This window comes from Melopsittacus undulatus, chromosome 4, assembly GCF_012275295.1.
Source record: "Melopsittacus undulatus isolate bMelUnd1 chromosome 4, bMelUnd1.mat.Z, whole genome shotgun sequence".
In the NCBI taxonomy this organism is placed as follows: Eukaryota; Metazoa; Chordata; class Aves; order Psittaciformes; family Psittaculidae; genus Melopsittacus; species Melopsittacus undulatus.
This window is the reverse complement of record NC_047530.1, coordinates 92,800,958-92,817,717: the sequence shown is the minus strand read 5'-3', so window position 1 is coordinate 92,817,717 and position 16,760 is coordinate 92,800,958. Positions and strand designations below refer to the sequence as shown.

General features: G+C 38.7%; 1 protein-coding gene across 1 annotated transcript in view; it reads right to left on the bottom strand.

The window, feature by feature from the left end:
- WDFY4 (WDFY family member 4) overlaps positions 1 to 16,760 on the bottom strand; it is a 136,954-nt gene that overhangs the window by 84,859 nt on the left and 35,335 nt on the right. Inside the window, exons 15-29 of the mRNA XM_013130246.3 lie at positions 15,871 to 16,078; positions 15,524 to 15,600; positions 14,625 to 14,843; positions 13,417 to 13,601; positions 10,790 to 11,021; positions 8,645 to 8,796; positions 8,007 to 8,118; positions 7,702 to 7,892; positions 5,993 to 6,145; positions 5,528 to 5,601; positions 4,533 to 4,694; positions 3,143 to 3,234; positions 2,020 to 2,119; positions 1,024 to 1,229; positions 274 to 443 (exon numbers count right to left, since the gene is read on the bottom strand). Of these exons, the coding sequence (XP_012985700.2) occupies positions 274 to 443; positions 1,024 to 1,229; positions 2,020 to 2,119; positions 3,143 to 3,234; positions 4,533 to 4,694; positions 5,528 to 5,601; positions 5,993 to 6,145; positions 7,702 to 7,892; positions 8,007 to 8,118; positions 8,645 to 8,796; positions 10,790 to 11,021; positions 13,417 to 13,601; positions 14,625 to 14,843; positions 15,524 to 15,600; positions 15,871 to 16,078 (2,333 nt within the window). The remainder of the gene's footprint in view (positions 1 to 273; positions 444 to 1,023; positions 1,230 to 2,019; positions 2,120 to 3,142; positions 3,235 to 4,532; positions 4,695 to 5,527; positions 5,602 to 5,992; positions 6,146 to 7,701; positions 7,893 to 8,006; positions 8,119 to 8,644; positions 8,797 to 10,789; positions 11,022 to 13,416; positions 13,602 to 14,624; positions 14,844 to 15,523; positions 15,601 to 15,870; positions 16,079 to 16,760) is intronic.

The following is a 16,760-nucleotide window of genomic DNA, read 5'->3' as shown; positions in this document are numbered from 1 at the left end:
TAAGTCTTGATGTAAGAGTAGACAAGGAAACCAATCTAAAATACATTCTGAAGTACAATAAACGGCATTTAATACCCACATGGACAATTTGAACACAAAGTTCTTTAAATCGAAGTTAAGTTACTTAATTTTAAGCTATGACAGACTAATTCTAACTATCACAAAAACAAAGTAGGGTCAAGTTGCTTGAGAATCCTCTCACAGAAAAGGTCACAAAATGGCAAAGTAGTGAAGCAATAACAGCTTCATGCTTGTCTACTATTTTTTTCATACCTTAGCCACTTCAGGTGGTTCAGACAGTGGAGTTGCCAGAAAGAGCCCTGCCACAAGCAAGTAGATCTCAGGGATGTGGATGTGATCAGTCAGACATCTTTGCAACACAGAAAAGCCAAAAATCAAGAAGAAGCCATTGTCAGGCGCTGGAGGATGAGTTTTTAAATTATCTTTAAAGAAAAAGAAAAATAAAACATTCTGAGGAAGTGTGTAAAAATGGATGTCATATCAGAGGAAGGATTACAGACCCAACTTCTTATCCTCATTTGTATGTGTCCCAGGCCATGTAGTACTCTGCTAAGCTGCAATAGCAACAGTTTAAAAAACTTCCCTAGATTAGCAGACCACAGTTTTTCCCACTGTGTCTTTTCTTACAAGAGATTCTTCCTGAATCCTTCTTCCTTTTTCTTCCCCTTTTCAGAACCACAGGTCTAGTTAACAAAAAGCAAGCTGAATGAATCCTAAAGAAACAGAAGGTTGAGCCGACGTCTCAACACCTCACAAGCTTACCAACTAGCTCTATTTCATACAGGACAAAAAGGGCCATTTCACTGCAACTGCTAATCAGAAATGCCAACTGTCATGCAAGGGAGAAACAATGCTCTCCACTCTTCAGCACAGACTCACCCTAGAAAGTAATATCAGTTCTTGGTCTATTGAGATCAGTAGGAACTCTCCTATCATTTCAGCAATCTCCTGTCACTGAGCTGGATCAAGGAATTGTTTTGGGAACATTAAACCAACATATACCCATTAGAATAGTCACTCCCGCAGAGCTGTTCTCCAGCCAGTGGCCAGCTACTATCCCCTCCTTGAATCTGTTCAGTAGCAATCGATTGTGGAGGAAGCACAGAAGTAGCTTGATTCCTAGCACAACCGTGCTAGAGTGCAGGTAGCTCTGTGTGAACAGCAGAAACCAGTCTGGTCCTAGCGCCAAAAATGTCTCTTCTTGTTGCCTAGAACAAACAGGGAAATTAAAACAAATGAAAGGAGACATGGTGGAAACAGAAAGGAGATTTTATTTTAAAATTATCTCTAAGCGATCTAGAAACTCAGGTTTCTCTAGGGAAAAAATGAAATCTGATTAAGGGCATACTGCAACACAGAATTATAAAATTTAACACACAGCTCAACGTGCTCAATTCCTACTAAATCCAACCTATATTACTGTCAGACAAAAAACATAATTAACATAAAGCTCCTTCTGATAGTGGGTATCAAGAACTAAACTACATCACAGACTATATTTTTCAACCTATGAAATTAAAAATTCCTGTTTAAATTTTGAAGTCCAACATATGAAAATGCGCAGTTTCAGCACCCAGCACTAAGACCTCCATCTTTCAGTTATACAAGGTAGAACTATAGTAACTGCGTGCTCATGGTTACAATAGAGGGGTGCAAGTAATCCCACTTTAGCTTGAACTGATTTTCAAAGACAGCTGTGATTTCTTCAGCCCTTGCAATGCAGAATAAACAGCAATATACAAGTTCCTCCTTTGAGACATTTTCTGAAAACATTAATTTTTTTTTTTCAAAATGGGCATCAGATGTGTGATTCTATCACACATCTGTGTGAACACCAGATAAATCACTGACAAAAAATAACTCTGAATCCAGTCTGCGTTTACTTACTATTTTGCTGAGACTCAGATATTATCAGTGTGTCCTGATCAAGGACCAGCAAGGAGGAAATCTAGAAGACAGAGACACTTACATATACCTTCCTAAATTGTTCCTACTTACTCAGAGGACAGATGAAATTTGTCTGAGCACATTACATCTAACAGCATCTTCAGTAACTGGTTTCGAAGCCAGATTGTCCTTCCAGATGTTTGGCTTAAGGCTACAAATATCAGAAAGTAATAAAGAGCAATGAAGAGACAAAACACATGTTCCATTGCTTTGATGAACAACCTTGTTTGCATTAGATTAGCCCAGTGGAAGTATTTATATCAGTCTTCTGTAGAGTAAAAAGATGCAGGCATCAGATTTTAGGTATAAGAATTCCTGCTAACATCAGACCACTGCTTACATTGTCAAAGTCTTCTCTTCAGAGTTAATTGAAATTCATCCAGACTACATGTTGAATAATAATCCACAGGAAGCAATCTCATTTTAACTAGAGAGGGAAATGTAAATAGGCAATCCGATTTGCAATGCTTAGCTGTGATGTCTATATATATAACTACAGTAATTGGTGCCTCCTTAATACCTTGTTTGGAGGTACAATAATTAATATTGTCTCAAGTGAAATATCACAATGAAAGAGTCATCTGCCTGGAAGCTCACAAACACAAAGCTGACATAAATATGCAGGCACTTTAAAAGGTGCAGAGTTCCACATTATTATGTACTACAACTGTGAATGTATCAAAGTGTTCACAGAAAATCCAGGATGCTAAGTGAAATCTTATTCCTTGTAACAGCCTAGTATGTTAGTTTGGGGACAATTTTAATTTAATGGCCTTCAACCCTCTGTGTATCTGTGAAATCCAACATTATGCTGTTTCTGGACAACGCAGTCAAAGCACTGTTGGTTTTTTAGCAGAGAGAGGACAAAATGGGAGCGCCCTTAGCAGGAGGAGGTTCTTGCAGTAGGTCAAGTCTTCTTGAGGAGATAAGTATACACACAGAGACTATGACTTCAGTATTCTTCACATCAGGCCTTTGTAGCAACAGAAGTTTTCTACAATTTCAGGTCACCTCAATGCAGCCTGTCCGTTTCCATATTAAGCCATCTGAATTGTCTTTTCCAGCCACCGCAGGCAGAAACACTATGTTGCATTTAGGGTTCATCGTAACTTGGGGAAGAAGGGTAGTACCTTACTGATCTATCAGAACACATACACTAATGGTAGCTTCTTACCTTCATTCGGCATCTCAGCCACACCATCCAGGCAAATATGATTTTCATCCACAGAAGAAGGTTTCAAAGTGTAAACAAGGAATAATGCAATCCTTGCAGAGAAAGAGGGAAAAAATTTTGGTCAGCAGAAAGACAAACATTCATTTAATTACTTTGAGATTACATGCAAATATCAGTACTCATTGACAATGACTGCTAGTAGCAACCATTGGAAATTCTAATCACTGTAGAAATAGGGTTGAAATAGGAATGCAAAACTTCATATGCTAGGAGGCAAATAAAAAGGACATATATCTACAAATGCAAGTAATAGCTTTTTTACTGTGGAAACATTTTTACCTATTTCTTGATTTAAAAGATCTGTCACCAGGAGAAAAGCAATATTGAGTTTAGCACTCTGTTCATACAAAAGACTGAATGGCCTGTGACATTCAGATATCACTGCTGTCACCACTTGGTTTCCAAGCACATAAAGAAGAGCAGAGAAACCTCAACAGATACTCAGGGAGGACTGCCAATCTATTTTCACCTGTAGTTTGCTTTAGCACATTACCTAGGGTAAGGTTCTAAGGATGGATAATGTGAAGTACACATTTAGTGAAAGTGCATAACTCCTCCTGCCCACAGGGACATTTCTTAAGTGACAGAACACTTGAACAGTCCACATGCATCCATTAGATGTGTCAAATGTCTGGGACCAGCAGAAATCCCAACACCTTTCAGTCTCTGCTGTCCTGGAGCTGGAATGATTGGAACTATCTTTATCTGCTTGCTCATCACTCTTGGACCTGACAACCAATCAAATTACCGTGGAATAAAAAAATATGATCTTTTAAGAAAAATGCTCATTCACACTCACTACATGGCAAATTTGATATACTAAATCCACTACTCACATCTATAGGAAAAAAAAATAGATTAACACATGCAAGCCCAGGATAGGAGCATGAATACATTAACATGCATTAACTGACTGAAATTGAAGAACAAAAATGATAGTTACTAGGATATAAGCCAAACCAAGAGGATTAGGTACCTAATTGACTGTGGCCAAGTTGCAATAGTAGAGTGATTGCAACATATTCAGGGCAGGCCTTAGTGAAACCAAAGTACAGTCTTTGACTAGTTCCAGTCATACCAGCAGAACTGTTTTTACCATTAGTGTGATGATCATCAACCAAGCCATCTTCACACAAATGTAAGGTTGGACTGAGCTCTGTTTTGAAGGCATGAAAGAGGGTTTCGTCAATGGGGATCCTTCAGTTGCCACAGATATGGGGGCTTCTACCAAAGATGAGGTGAAGGAAGTTCTACTATAGAGTGTTCTCCAGCACTGGCAGAGGTATAGCTTATCCGCAAACTGAGAAGGAGCTATAGACTTGAAGGTTACCTAAGAATATCCCTTGTGTTAAAGTATCCTTGCAACAGATGAGAGAGAATAGTGCAGGCCACAGTAATCCTGGAGTTACTAATTTCAGGATCATTGAAGAGGAATATGAGCTTGGGCACCATTTGCACCTGGTAGGCAACTGCAGCATTCTGACATCCATCTCTGTAAAAAAGCACAGGGACTATTAAAAGCTTTTACTGGAAGGAACTAAATTTGCTGGATTTCAGCTAAAAAAAATTTCAGGTTGCTCTGATACTTTGCACCTTTGGCTTCTAATGTTGCCTTGACAACACTTCAAACACCGTCAGACAAATTGAATATGTGTCAGCGATGGAGATCTGAAAACTTCTTTTTGTGTTCTCTACCCTTTCCATTTGTCTTCTCCTGTAGAAACTGCTGCACTTCAATGAGTTCAAAGGAAACACCCTAACTCTATTATCAAGCAATGAGTTGGTGGTAATAAATGCTGTTCCTGTAAAACTCAGAAAGGGACACCAGACAGTTCTGCATAATGCTTTCTGGTACCAAAAAGGAGGAATCTAGTATCCTGCTCTACTAAGCCCCTCTGCCATGCAATCTCTCTTCAGATATAATTAACTCTAGTACAGATGATTAAAAAAGAATACCACTTTAAAAAATCTTTCTGGGTTGTGTTTTGGATTTACACACACCTTCCACCATTTTTTTTTTCAATTATTTCACACTCAGTTCAAGCACTCAGATTTCCCCTCCCCAGCAGACATTTGAGCTTTCATTGTACAGCAGGGTAACCTGGTGAACCAGCTTACAAGATAGCTTTTCCCAATCTGGCCCCACAGCCAACTCAGGGGCTGGTCAAATCACTAACTCCAGCCTTGAAAAAGCAATAAAGGAATTATTCACTCCCGGAGTTCACTGATTCCAACTAGGACCCTTAATATCCACCTCACAGTTCCAGCTTCAGGTTACAGATGAGCTTTTCCCACATGTTTCTGATTCAAACACTAGCTGTATACCTGGAGGACTGCAAGATTTCCACAAGATGTGAAAAAAGAGCAAGGTCAAGATTTTCTGGTGCTTTCATCCAAAGCTGAAAGACAAAGGAAAACAGAGGTTCTACTGCTCTGCTGAGCTGAGAGGACAGTACCTGTTACAGTTATTTCAGGGAGGAGAACACCATAAACTCCCAGTCAGTAATGACAACCTGCTGGAAATCCCTACCAGTGTGAGGAGTTGCTGCTCCTGAGTTAGCCCTGAGGAGAAGACCCTCAGGGTCTGCAGGAACACTCCAGAAACTACACTGGAGCACAGTGGGAGCCATGGTGACAGATCACAATGAGCCACAGCATGGAAAATCACCATACACGACCCCATCCCAAATACTGGATCCAGGAGGTGATATAAACAAACCAAACCTCATACTATAGTGTCATTAGAAAAAAAAAAAGGTCAAACCCACAAAATAATGTCAACAGATTTACCTCAAAGTTGCAGAGAACATACTGGAATGCACTGTAATTCTTTATGACGGAAGACTCAAAGCCAAGCTCAGCTGTGCCCACGAGGGAGAAAATTAACTGCAAAATCCTGTTGTTTAATAGCTGTGTCTTCATCTTCAGTAGATAGGCCAGCAACTGAAAAATAACCAGCCCCAAAAAACAGCAAAAAAAACCCCCCAACTTAAGTATATGATGAGTATAAATTTGTATTTATAAACTAACACATTACACTATTTTCTAATTCAAGACAAATGCACATAAACATCATGAAGAAAGCGAAGATTTCAGTCCAGGCATGAAATTTTGCGTAGCAAGTGAAAGTGTAAGTTTTTGAAAGAGTTTGACAGCTCTCTAGCGTTGAACAGGAGCAAAATACATGCCATATTTTTCTGAATGGAATTTACAATAAGCAACATGCAAGTGTAATTGTAAATAATCACAGTAGGTTTTCTACACTATTCTTCATGGGTATGTTCTTAGTTGCTTGTAAATGGTGTTAGTTTGAAATAAATAGGAACATTGACCTGTTCAAATTAGACATCTGTGTGAAACCTTGCCAGTTTCTCAACTGAGTGTATCTTTGATTATTCAATGAATTCCTGACACAGTGACAAAATAAGTGCTCGGAAAGACACTTCCTTTTTATCGGTTAGGATGTACAAAATTCATTTGAAAATAAAGACATTTTTGTTGATTGGCTGTTAAAAAAAAAGTTCAGACAACCAAAGAGCATCCCTTACAATATGATGATCAGTCACATGGAAAGAACACCATATATCATAATGTTGAAAGGAACAGCTTGTACACAATCTACAGACAGGCATTCACCTACAAGAAAGCGTTGGACAAGCAATATCTAAGTATTATAAATATATTCATATGAATCAGGATCAATTTATGGACAGTTCACAAACTGGGAAAATGGAAAGCTTGGAATAAATAATTTATGAAGCCCTAATGTAAAGAGTTTCATTTGGAACTGTCTCTGTTCAAATCTTCTCTGTTACACATGACTACTTAGTCTACACAGCATAAAGTAAATGATACTGAACTGAAACTTCACACATGAGCCTCAACTCATGCAATATTATGTATATAGTGCTTAGATACATCAAAGCTCTTCAGTTTGCACAGCTTTTCAGTTTGAAAGGTGAATTTAGGAAAGACCTAATCAATAAAATCCAGACAGCACTTATTTGTATCAGAGCAATTCCTAACACACAATGAAGATGGAACCATAGGAATTAGTTGTCAGCCCTACACTGGGCAGTCTTGCAAAGAGGTGGGCTGGACTAACCAAGAGGAGAGAGCAGATCTACCTGAGAAGTGGTCTTTTGTGGGAGGGTCTGATGAAAGGTTAAGGGTGCACAGCTTGCAAATCTGTTGCACTGGTTTATTTAGTTTATTAAATTATGTCTGACCAGGAGACATCTGTCCCCACCTTCCCATCAGCAGATACACTATTCATAGAGGCTACCAGAAACTGCAAGTACAGGATTCAGAGCCCTATCCTATATCCCACTCTCAAAGATCTTCTAACTTTCTTAACTTACTAACCTAATTTATGGTTAAGTTCCAACCATAAGTGCCAAGAGCCAGGGTATGTTTTGTTTATTGCCATCAATAGGTTTTGTTGTAAGTTCTCCAAGAGAAAGACTATAACCAGAATGAATGAATGAAAGAGTATCTACCTGGTAACCATTCATGTGCCTCATCAATTTTTCACTCATTGGGCTACTGCTCAGGACAGAGCTCAGGACTTTGACAGCTGCATACATGGTGTGATCATCACTGGCCATAGCAATGACACCCAGAAGAATGGCAGGGCCTCCAATAAAGTTCAGGCTAGTAGCTGCTGGAGAGGACTGGAACACTCTTACCCCTAGGAAATCACAGTGTTAATCTATCATGAAGTTATGTGGACTAAATTTGTTATTGGACACAGAAAGGCCAAACTCTTAAAAAAAAATGAAACATTAAAGCATAGTGTACTTACCATATTGGCCCACAGCAACTGACCCAATAGTCCGCAAGGAACCTGAGAGGTGTCCAGCTATATTCTTAGCTAGGAATATTGGAGTTGAACTGTCCCGAGAGTTAATCCCAATCTAAATGAGATAAAAGACATCTTAAAAAAAAAAACAACCTTGTACTTCTAGGAAGAAGAAAAGTTACAAGCACACACTCTAATACTTTAGCTTATTTTATTATTTTTAGACTATGAAAACATTTTATTTGTCCTTCAAAGTTGATTGTTAGGACAAACATTCACCCACCTAAAATTTCCTACAATTCCATTACTTTAAAATGTCAGTAGGCCTGGAATTGGCAGGAATGCTTGTATAACATGTGAAAGATCATTTTGAAGACTTTGTGAAATCACAGACTGAAATGAATTATCATTAATCCTGAGAACTATGGCTTCTGTTGCTGTTTTAAGAAAGGCTTTTAACACTGTGCTCACAGTGTCCAGTCTATTCCCTTCCGCAGATGTGCAGGATGGAGTTGGAAGAATGGGAAGAGAAGCTTGGGTGGGGGAGGGATCACTGAAGGTGCACAACTAAGACAAAGTCACAAAAATTGCTCTAGAAACAAGAAAAAATATGCTTAAGACAACCAAGGGAAATTTGTGACCTCTTTGGCAATCAGCCGGCCATCCACTTCATTGTAGTAGCTCTTTATATCTTGGACTGTAGTAAGAGATGAGCACATGGCATTGATCCCAAAAGAAATCTTCTCTTCTGCCACCAGAGAAGTTGGATTGGGATCACTGTACTGGTCCTCACCTAAAACAAAGAGACACTGTAAGCCTCTGGATGCACTTTGCACCCTCAGCACGTGAGACAGAAGAAGGAGATGAAAAATAACTGAAGATAACCAAAGTTTCTACAGTAATTTGATTTTGATTTAACTATAGCGAGAAAAAAACCTTTGCCCTTTGCAACACAATCCATGGCATCTTGCCAGCATAAGCACCAGTATGAGATATGCTTTACTTGTCTCCTCTGGTCACTACTTTGTATAGATCCTGCAACTTCTCTCAGTATCTCGGAAAGCTCAGTAGAGTCCAGAATAAACCTTCTTTGTCCACACAATATAAACAAACTTTCTGGACAAAGAAAACATTACAGAGGCCTTCTATTTGACTGTGAGCTTTCTCAGGTGTTGTAGGAGCAAAGATTCATGTGGAAGAAAAAGGAGAGAGGCAAAAGTCAGAGCTGCCAACTCACAACACATGGGAAGCTTCTGAAAATTACCAGATTCAGCAGCTTAATGAAATTCTCAAATACTTCTCCTTCAATAATTTTCTGTTTCTGCTTGCACTTGGAAAAACTATGTGTATCTTTAAAACAAATCTTTCGTTTTTGACAATTTTATAGACTGGGAAAGCAGCTGGTTTATGAAACTGTTTAATAATGCTTGTGACACAGCCTTGTAGGCAAAAAGAATTAGCTTATGTCCTTCATGAAGATTAACTAGAAGTAAATGTGCAAAAACTGTGTCACCTATTTCCCTTCCAGTAGATCACAGACTTATGGCTAAACCTTTGCACAGCTGTTGCTGCTTAGTGATATACTGGTGAGATAGGACACAACATCTCTGAATCAATTCAAACTGCTGTTAGCTACAAGGTCTTAAATTCATTTTAAGGAACGAACCATAATATTTGGGAGTTTAGGCTGACATTTTTTAAGTGAAATTTTCCATTAGAAAAGCTTCTTTGGGTGTTTTGATACATCAGGTAGATGATAGGTACCATATATCCCCTCTGCTCCTGTATCCCACTTGCATGGCCCAAAAAAAAAGAGTTGGGGTGGGGAGATAGGTAAACTTTCACAATTACAAGATTACATCTTGCATAGCGCCCTGTGATTTCCCTGCATCAGGGCATTGCTGGAATCAGACAGCTACAATCCATGACTGGTAATGAAGTTCAGCTAGGAAGACCACCACACAGAGACCAAACATCTCAGACTTCATAGACACAACACTTCAAAAATTTAATCTTTCTGACTTCTATTGGTGGTAATATTATTTTAGGGCTTTATTCTGATATAATTTCTCTTTCAACAACCCCTTCCCAAACTTGACTTGGAGATTTTATTGAGGTTTTTTGTCTATGTAGACAGCACTCTCTTTGTTTTAGGCTGGAGCATCAGCAGGTGAGATTATTCTGCTTTTTTCAAACAGGAGATCACAATCCCATTTCATCCCAAGATCTAGTACAGAGGTGAATGTACTACTTGTTGAACAAACAGTAATCAATAACTGAAATGTTTTGTCTGCCTGTTTAATAATTGAAGCTCACAGCATACTTTAGTTAAAAAGCCTCTTCATTAAATGGAATGTAACTTATTCCCCTACCCCTCTTTCCTCTGCACTCTCTCCTACTCTGCAGACATTTGCAATTAAAGACAATGCTTCTTTTTCTGATGTGTTTTTTCTGTAGCACAATAAATGCAGAACATCTCAGTTAAAGTTGCTGTTTTAACATTTGTCCAACAGAAATTGCAGTCTTAGTTCTCCTGAAGGACATTATCCCTCTTTATTCTCCATTTCTCTCTGCTGCTTGATTTCTGCTTCCTTCTTCTTCCCAATTTACAGTATGTTACAAGATCCTTATGATATCTTACTACAGTCTTATACACCACTCAGTAAAACAGAGATCCAGGCTTTTAGAGCAAGTTTTAGGCACAGCTGGAACACTAATGGCAGATTATAAGAATAAAAAGAGCACTGCCTGACAAAAAATACTGCTGAATGAGAATTATCACATACCTTGAAGCAGTACTGCTTGGAAATTGCCACAATATTGTGGGCCAAGCTTATTAATCACCTCCATGGTTTCCGCAGAGATGGCTTCTTCAAACAAGTATGTAGGGCCAAGGCGCCAGGTCAAGGAGGACTTCTGTTTCCAAATTCGGGGAGTAGCTATGTACCCATAGACATCAATAAAGGAAGAGGGTTCCATGGAAATATAGCTACCTGGTAGGGGCTGGAGATACTGCATCTGCAACAGAGAAAGAATTCACTTAGGGGACCCAAAACACTTGGGGTACCTTAAGGTCTTTTTCCTGGAAGGTACTGCTTGTCACCTCTTTCCTCAATGAAGTCTCAGAGAGCTGTGCAACACAATCATCAACTGCTGTTTAGAAATTGGACTTTTAGAAGTATCACAAATGTAAGTATTTTGAAACATTCAAGACTACTATTTGTTCAAAAAGCACAGTCAAAATCATTTCAAGTGTTGGCAAAGAAAAACCCTATCTTGATCCAGACTGATTTTTCCTGTTTTAAACTTCGCAACGCGGACTGTGACATTCAATACAGAAACCAAGTTACAGATCTCACCTTGCACTGGGCATCTAGGGAATGAATAGTTTTTGAAGAGTGCAGAATGTTCAACTGCATCAATTAGCTTCAGTGAAAGCAACACAGTTTAGCAATTTGGACCATTGACTTTTTTTTATCAAAATAAGGCTTCAGCCTCCTAAATTGAATCTATAATTTTATTTAAATATGGACACCTCTAACAGGAAGTAGTTTTAGTATTTTGGCATAAAGAAACTATATTGTACTTCAGAGCTTAGCCATGCTTTTAATAATTTGCTGTTAGTATGACTCTTAGCATTTACTGATCACTGCTGAAATGTAGAAGACAAGGCTGGTCAATATTAGGAGGCAGGACTTGATACTCAAGTGAACAAATATTAGGCATGATGCAATGCAGTAAACCACCCAAATATAGCTTTCAAAATTGTTAACAGCCTTTGTGCAATTCTAATTTCTTACACAATCTTTTCTTTACCATACACATCAAGATGAAAGCTTGCATCATATCAGAGACCCCAGCACTGGGACAATCTTTTATTTACTAAGGCTTGTTTTATTTATTATGAGCTGTTTCATTGTATGTTAAACACATTTGCTGTGAATTCTTTAATCAATTGTAATGCTTAGGCCTAGTTTTATTGATGACTTTCACAGTCTCATTTGAAGGAAGGCAAATTAAATTAAATTTTCATTCTTGAAAAGGATATAGGTCCCAAAAGGTATTTAGAAGACAGATCATTTTTCTCAAGTATGGGAAAGAGAATATTTGGAATTAAACAGGTTGCTTTTACAAGGGAAGTATAAAACACACAAGTGAGCTTTGCATGTACTGATATTGATTTGAAATATGGGAAAAAGGAAGAAGAAAACAAGGTTACAAGTTTTAATTAATAAAACAATTCTATTCAAAAACAAAGCAAAAACCCATACTACACTAACCAGAACTACAATACACAATATTCAATATCCAAAAATTAGATCTCAAAACTAATATCAGATTAACTTCAAAATGAGGAGCATGATAATAATTATACTATAAACCAGGGTTTTTCTCAGTTATCCTGTAGATTATTAACCCTTCAGGTGCATTCATATTGCTTTCTTGTGATATCTCATACAACCTGAGAAATTCACCATTTGAGAATTTTTCTGTGCAATCAGATCACAAGAAATGGCACACTAGGGGAAATATTAGCTTCACCAACATCTGCAATGAACTTGATATCATTGGAATTTACAGATTTCTCCTAACTGGAACATTTATTTATTTCTATTATCTTGAAAAAATATTCTTATTTTAATTCAAGAGCTTTCTCACAAAACTTTAAACCAGGAAGAACATCTATATTCCTGAATATTTAGAGGGCCAGTGAGGAAAAAAGCCACTGATTCATCAACTGATTTTTCAATGTGTGTAACAGGAAGAGGATAGCTTGAAACATACCCATGTAAGATAACTGAAATTGTATCCATATTGGGATTCTTGCAAAGAGCTGGCCAGCCACAGAAGCTTAATCCTCTGCGACCTTCTGCTTTTCCAGACCTTTCTCAAAAAATTGAGAGTCCCTACATAAGTCATTACCTCTGCAGGTTTTAGCCTAAATCCGAAGTACCTTCAGTTCAGGATTCACTGGTCACACCTTAATGTGATGTACTTTCTGTAGCTGACAGCTTGTGAAAATCTTGGGTTTAAGCTGAGATAACCTAAAAATTGCTAGTCAATTAAGAAAACTTTGGCCTAAGGGTACAACTGGATTTCATGAACATAACCCTGAGCTATCAGCAAACTAGGTAATCCCAGTTTTTAGGTGAGTGTCACCATTCAAAATTACTCCAGTTATCTACATGCCGTGGGAGATAGGGCAAACTAGTTCAAAACACCAGTATAAGCTGATAACATACTTCTGAAAAGCAGCACAAATACATCCTGGTTAGGAGACACAAAGTGGCACATGTCACATGCTGTGAGTCTCAGGTTAATACTGAAATGTCATGGAGTGTGGATAGGAGAATGAGAATGAAAAACAATAAAAGACAAATGTCAGGCACAAGATCTGTGCAGCATCATTTACCTTTGCAGAGCCAAGCATCTGACCATTTATATAAGCTGACACAATGCAGTTCTTCTTTGCTTCCCTAGCAACTGTCACTGTTAGATGATGCCACTGGCCAGTGACCAGCAGCTTGCCACAGCCAAACTGCATTTGTCCTGGAAATGGGGAGGGATTTAGGACCTCATCCTCAGGTTCCATGATATCTGTAACAGCAAAATCAGGGAGAAGTCAACATAAAGCCTCTCTTACCTTCCCCTGCCTCTGGAACACGACTATCAAATGTGACAAAAAGAACACAACTCTCTCTTTGTATAGAGTCACTTGGTGCAATTCCATTCAACATCTTTAAAACATTCCCTGAAGGTCCATTATCAGGACCTTAGACTTGCACAACTTGCAAGATCCCTCCATACTGTGTGCTATCCTATCCTGTCAAATAACACCTGGCTACCTCAATGCTGCAAGCATAGAATGGACTAAGACAAAGGCAACGTATTCTCTAGGAGGAGAACCCCTCTGGATATTCGCTGAGTTAGGTGACACAGAGAAATTTTCCTAGTGAATTCACAAGAAGATAAAATTCTGTACATTAATTTGTAGCTTTTATGAAAGAGGCAAGCTGGGGTTTTTAACATCATCCAAGGGAATCAGAGCACTCACACAACATCACCTGCACATGAAAAATTCCATCTACTATTCTCACTCTATTTCCAACCTCCTCTGCAATGTTCAATCACATTCATATTTGAAGGACCTACTGTAGTCATTAAGTAGAAAGGGATAAATGTCAACAAGGAAAAAAGTATAATCACTTGGCATTAATAGTGAGGAAAGGAAATAAGCTGTTTGCTTAGGAAGCTAGATCACACCCAAACTCCTCAGTCATCATCTCCAAACCTGCCTACTGCCACACAGAGCAGGCAGCTGGGTCAAGTCCAGCCCCCACAACTGCACACAACCGTATAACTGACATCCAAAAGTTTTCCTTAAAATATCTGTAAGTTTTATCACGTATTGCAGGCCACAAAATAATTCTCAATGCTTAAAGCAAATTTAAAACTAAAATATGATCAGGAATTACTATCACAAAAGGTTTCCAGGATAAAATTGAAGAGATAAAAAGTCTCATTGATGTCCTGGGCACTTGAAGAAGAGGAAATTTGTTAATGAAAAAATCCAGATAATCAGGGGACACAGCACTGCAGCTTGACTGAGAAGAGCCTTACCAAGTGGCTGGAATTCTACTTCTTCTGTGGAAATGACCAAAGAAAGGTCTTGTGGGAGGAAGCTTACTGAAAAGCAAACAAATTCTTGCTCTGTTCTTGACATGTGCCTCACAACTGTGAGGAAACGGAGTGGGTGGCTGCTGTGCACCAAATCAAACTTGCTAACCAGAAACCAGCAGGAGAGTGTCAGGCCACTTGAGGGAGGGAACATTCTGGTGCCTGTAGACATAAAACAAAAATGCTGTAAGGAAGTTTGTTTCCCTGTGCAGACACATTAACAAACTGCTTTCTGTTTCCTTTGTAGCCCAAACCATGTCAGAACCTACATTAGAATATGAGGTTTAATTTCTGTTCCATTCTATTAGATTTTACTGCCTATCTTCAGTATCATAGAAGACTGCTCATACGAGCACACGTACATGTTTAAATGACCTAAAATTGACTGATGAGAAATGACTACTAGCTCAACAATCGGGAAGCACTAAGCCAGAAACAAGTTTTATCAAAATTTACAAAAAATCAGGAAGCAAAAGGTACAGCCATTTCCCAGTTCACCCAATAGACGGTTTTGGTCTGTAGGAAAATCACATTTCGTGTTAAGTGACAGTTTCTATTAATTCCATGGGAGATTACTCTAAATTGGGTGGCTCTTACTTGTGTTGTCTTACTATGTTTTCTTGGCAGACTGTTTTAAGTTTGTATTGCTAATGTTAAAGCTAATGCATCATACTATTAAGCTGCATCAGATACTACATTCTGGTTAGCATTCTGAATTATGCAGCTCAGATCTGGAGTGGGACACAGAGGCAGAAGTGTATTGACATACACAATTTATTTGCTGGCATTTCTCACAGATATTGAGTGGTTTCAGGAAGCTGTAGGTGAGTCAAAGTGCTTACCAATGCCAGTTCCTCCTGAGACAGATTTCTCTGCACTGGGTCCCATGATAGTGGCCAAGGTAGGGAGGTATAAACACCTACAAAAGCAAGTAAGCACCCGTTTCATCAGAAATGCAAAATCCTCCATGAAGGTTACCAGTGACTTAATAGTGCAGAATCATGGCAGCAAGGCAGAACCTAAGCTATCAGCAATAAGACAATAACAAAATAGGTTGGCAACACTGCTGCAAGGAAGACAGTGATAGGGCACAAGGACTGACTAAGATGGAGAGAGAAGTGATTAGTTTCTGTGTCCAGAGTCTCAGGGACTGAAGAGCAGCTAAAGAGAAAAGCAACAGCAGTAATACCCGTATCCTTCAATGGACATGTCAAACTCCACAAATGATGGAGCCAAAGCAGTGTTGCGGAGCTGGAAGTTTCTAGGTGACGTCATGGAAATGAGACTCATTGCAGTCTGGAGTGCCAATGCAGATCCCCTAGACACCCAAGGAGAGCTGCTGACAGGCACAACTGTTTGAGGATCAGTTTTATTGTCCACCATGTCCTCTTCTGAACCTAGAAGATCAACATAGTGCTTAACCAGATCAGTGTCTGCAATACGCTTTTCAGTCACAGGCTTTGCCCATATTCAATTCATGATTACTAAGAATAGCACTGCACACTCTTCAAATAACACATCCTCAGCAGCCTGCAGAAATCCTCAGCAATATTGCACTGATAGAATTTCAAACTGGGAGACTGGTAGGAGAATAAGCTTACAGAATTGATAGCCATATTTTCTCCCCATACATCTGCAGGTACCTCCAAACTTCACCTCTGGTAAAAAATATTTCCTGACACATTGTTCCATTTTATTTCTACATAGACCATTCAATTCTGCCATAACAAAATGCTTAAAACTAACATATGGAAGGGGATCTGAAGAATAACTGCACAGAACATAAGACCCAAATTTGTACCATGCTGTATCAGGTGTCTCATAGGCATGAGAGTAGTTTAAGCACCAAATACTACTGCTGTAGCCTTTCACCTACAGAATATGTTAGAACAGAAAAAAGACTTGGATGGAAAATGGCCTGTATAAGCAAGAGAGGCTACTAGGATATCCCTAGGGATTACAAAAAGCAGTGCTCCTTATTCACATCTTTATTCAATTTCTAGCTACAATCCACAGGGAAAACATGCTACAAACCCATTCAGTTTGTGGAATGTGATTAAGTATTTTTATAGATCACTT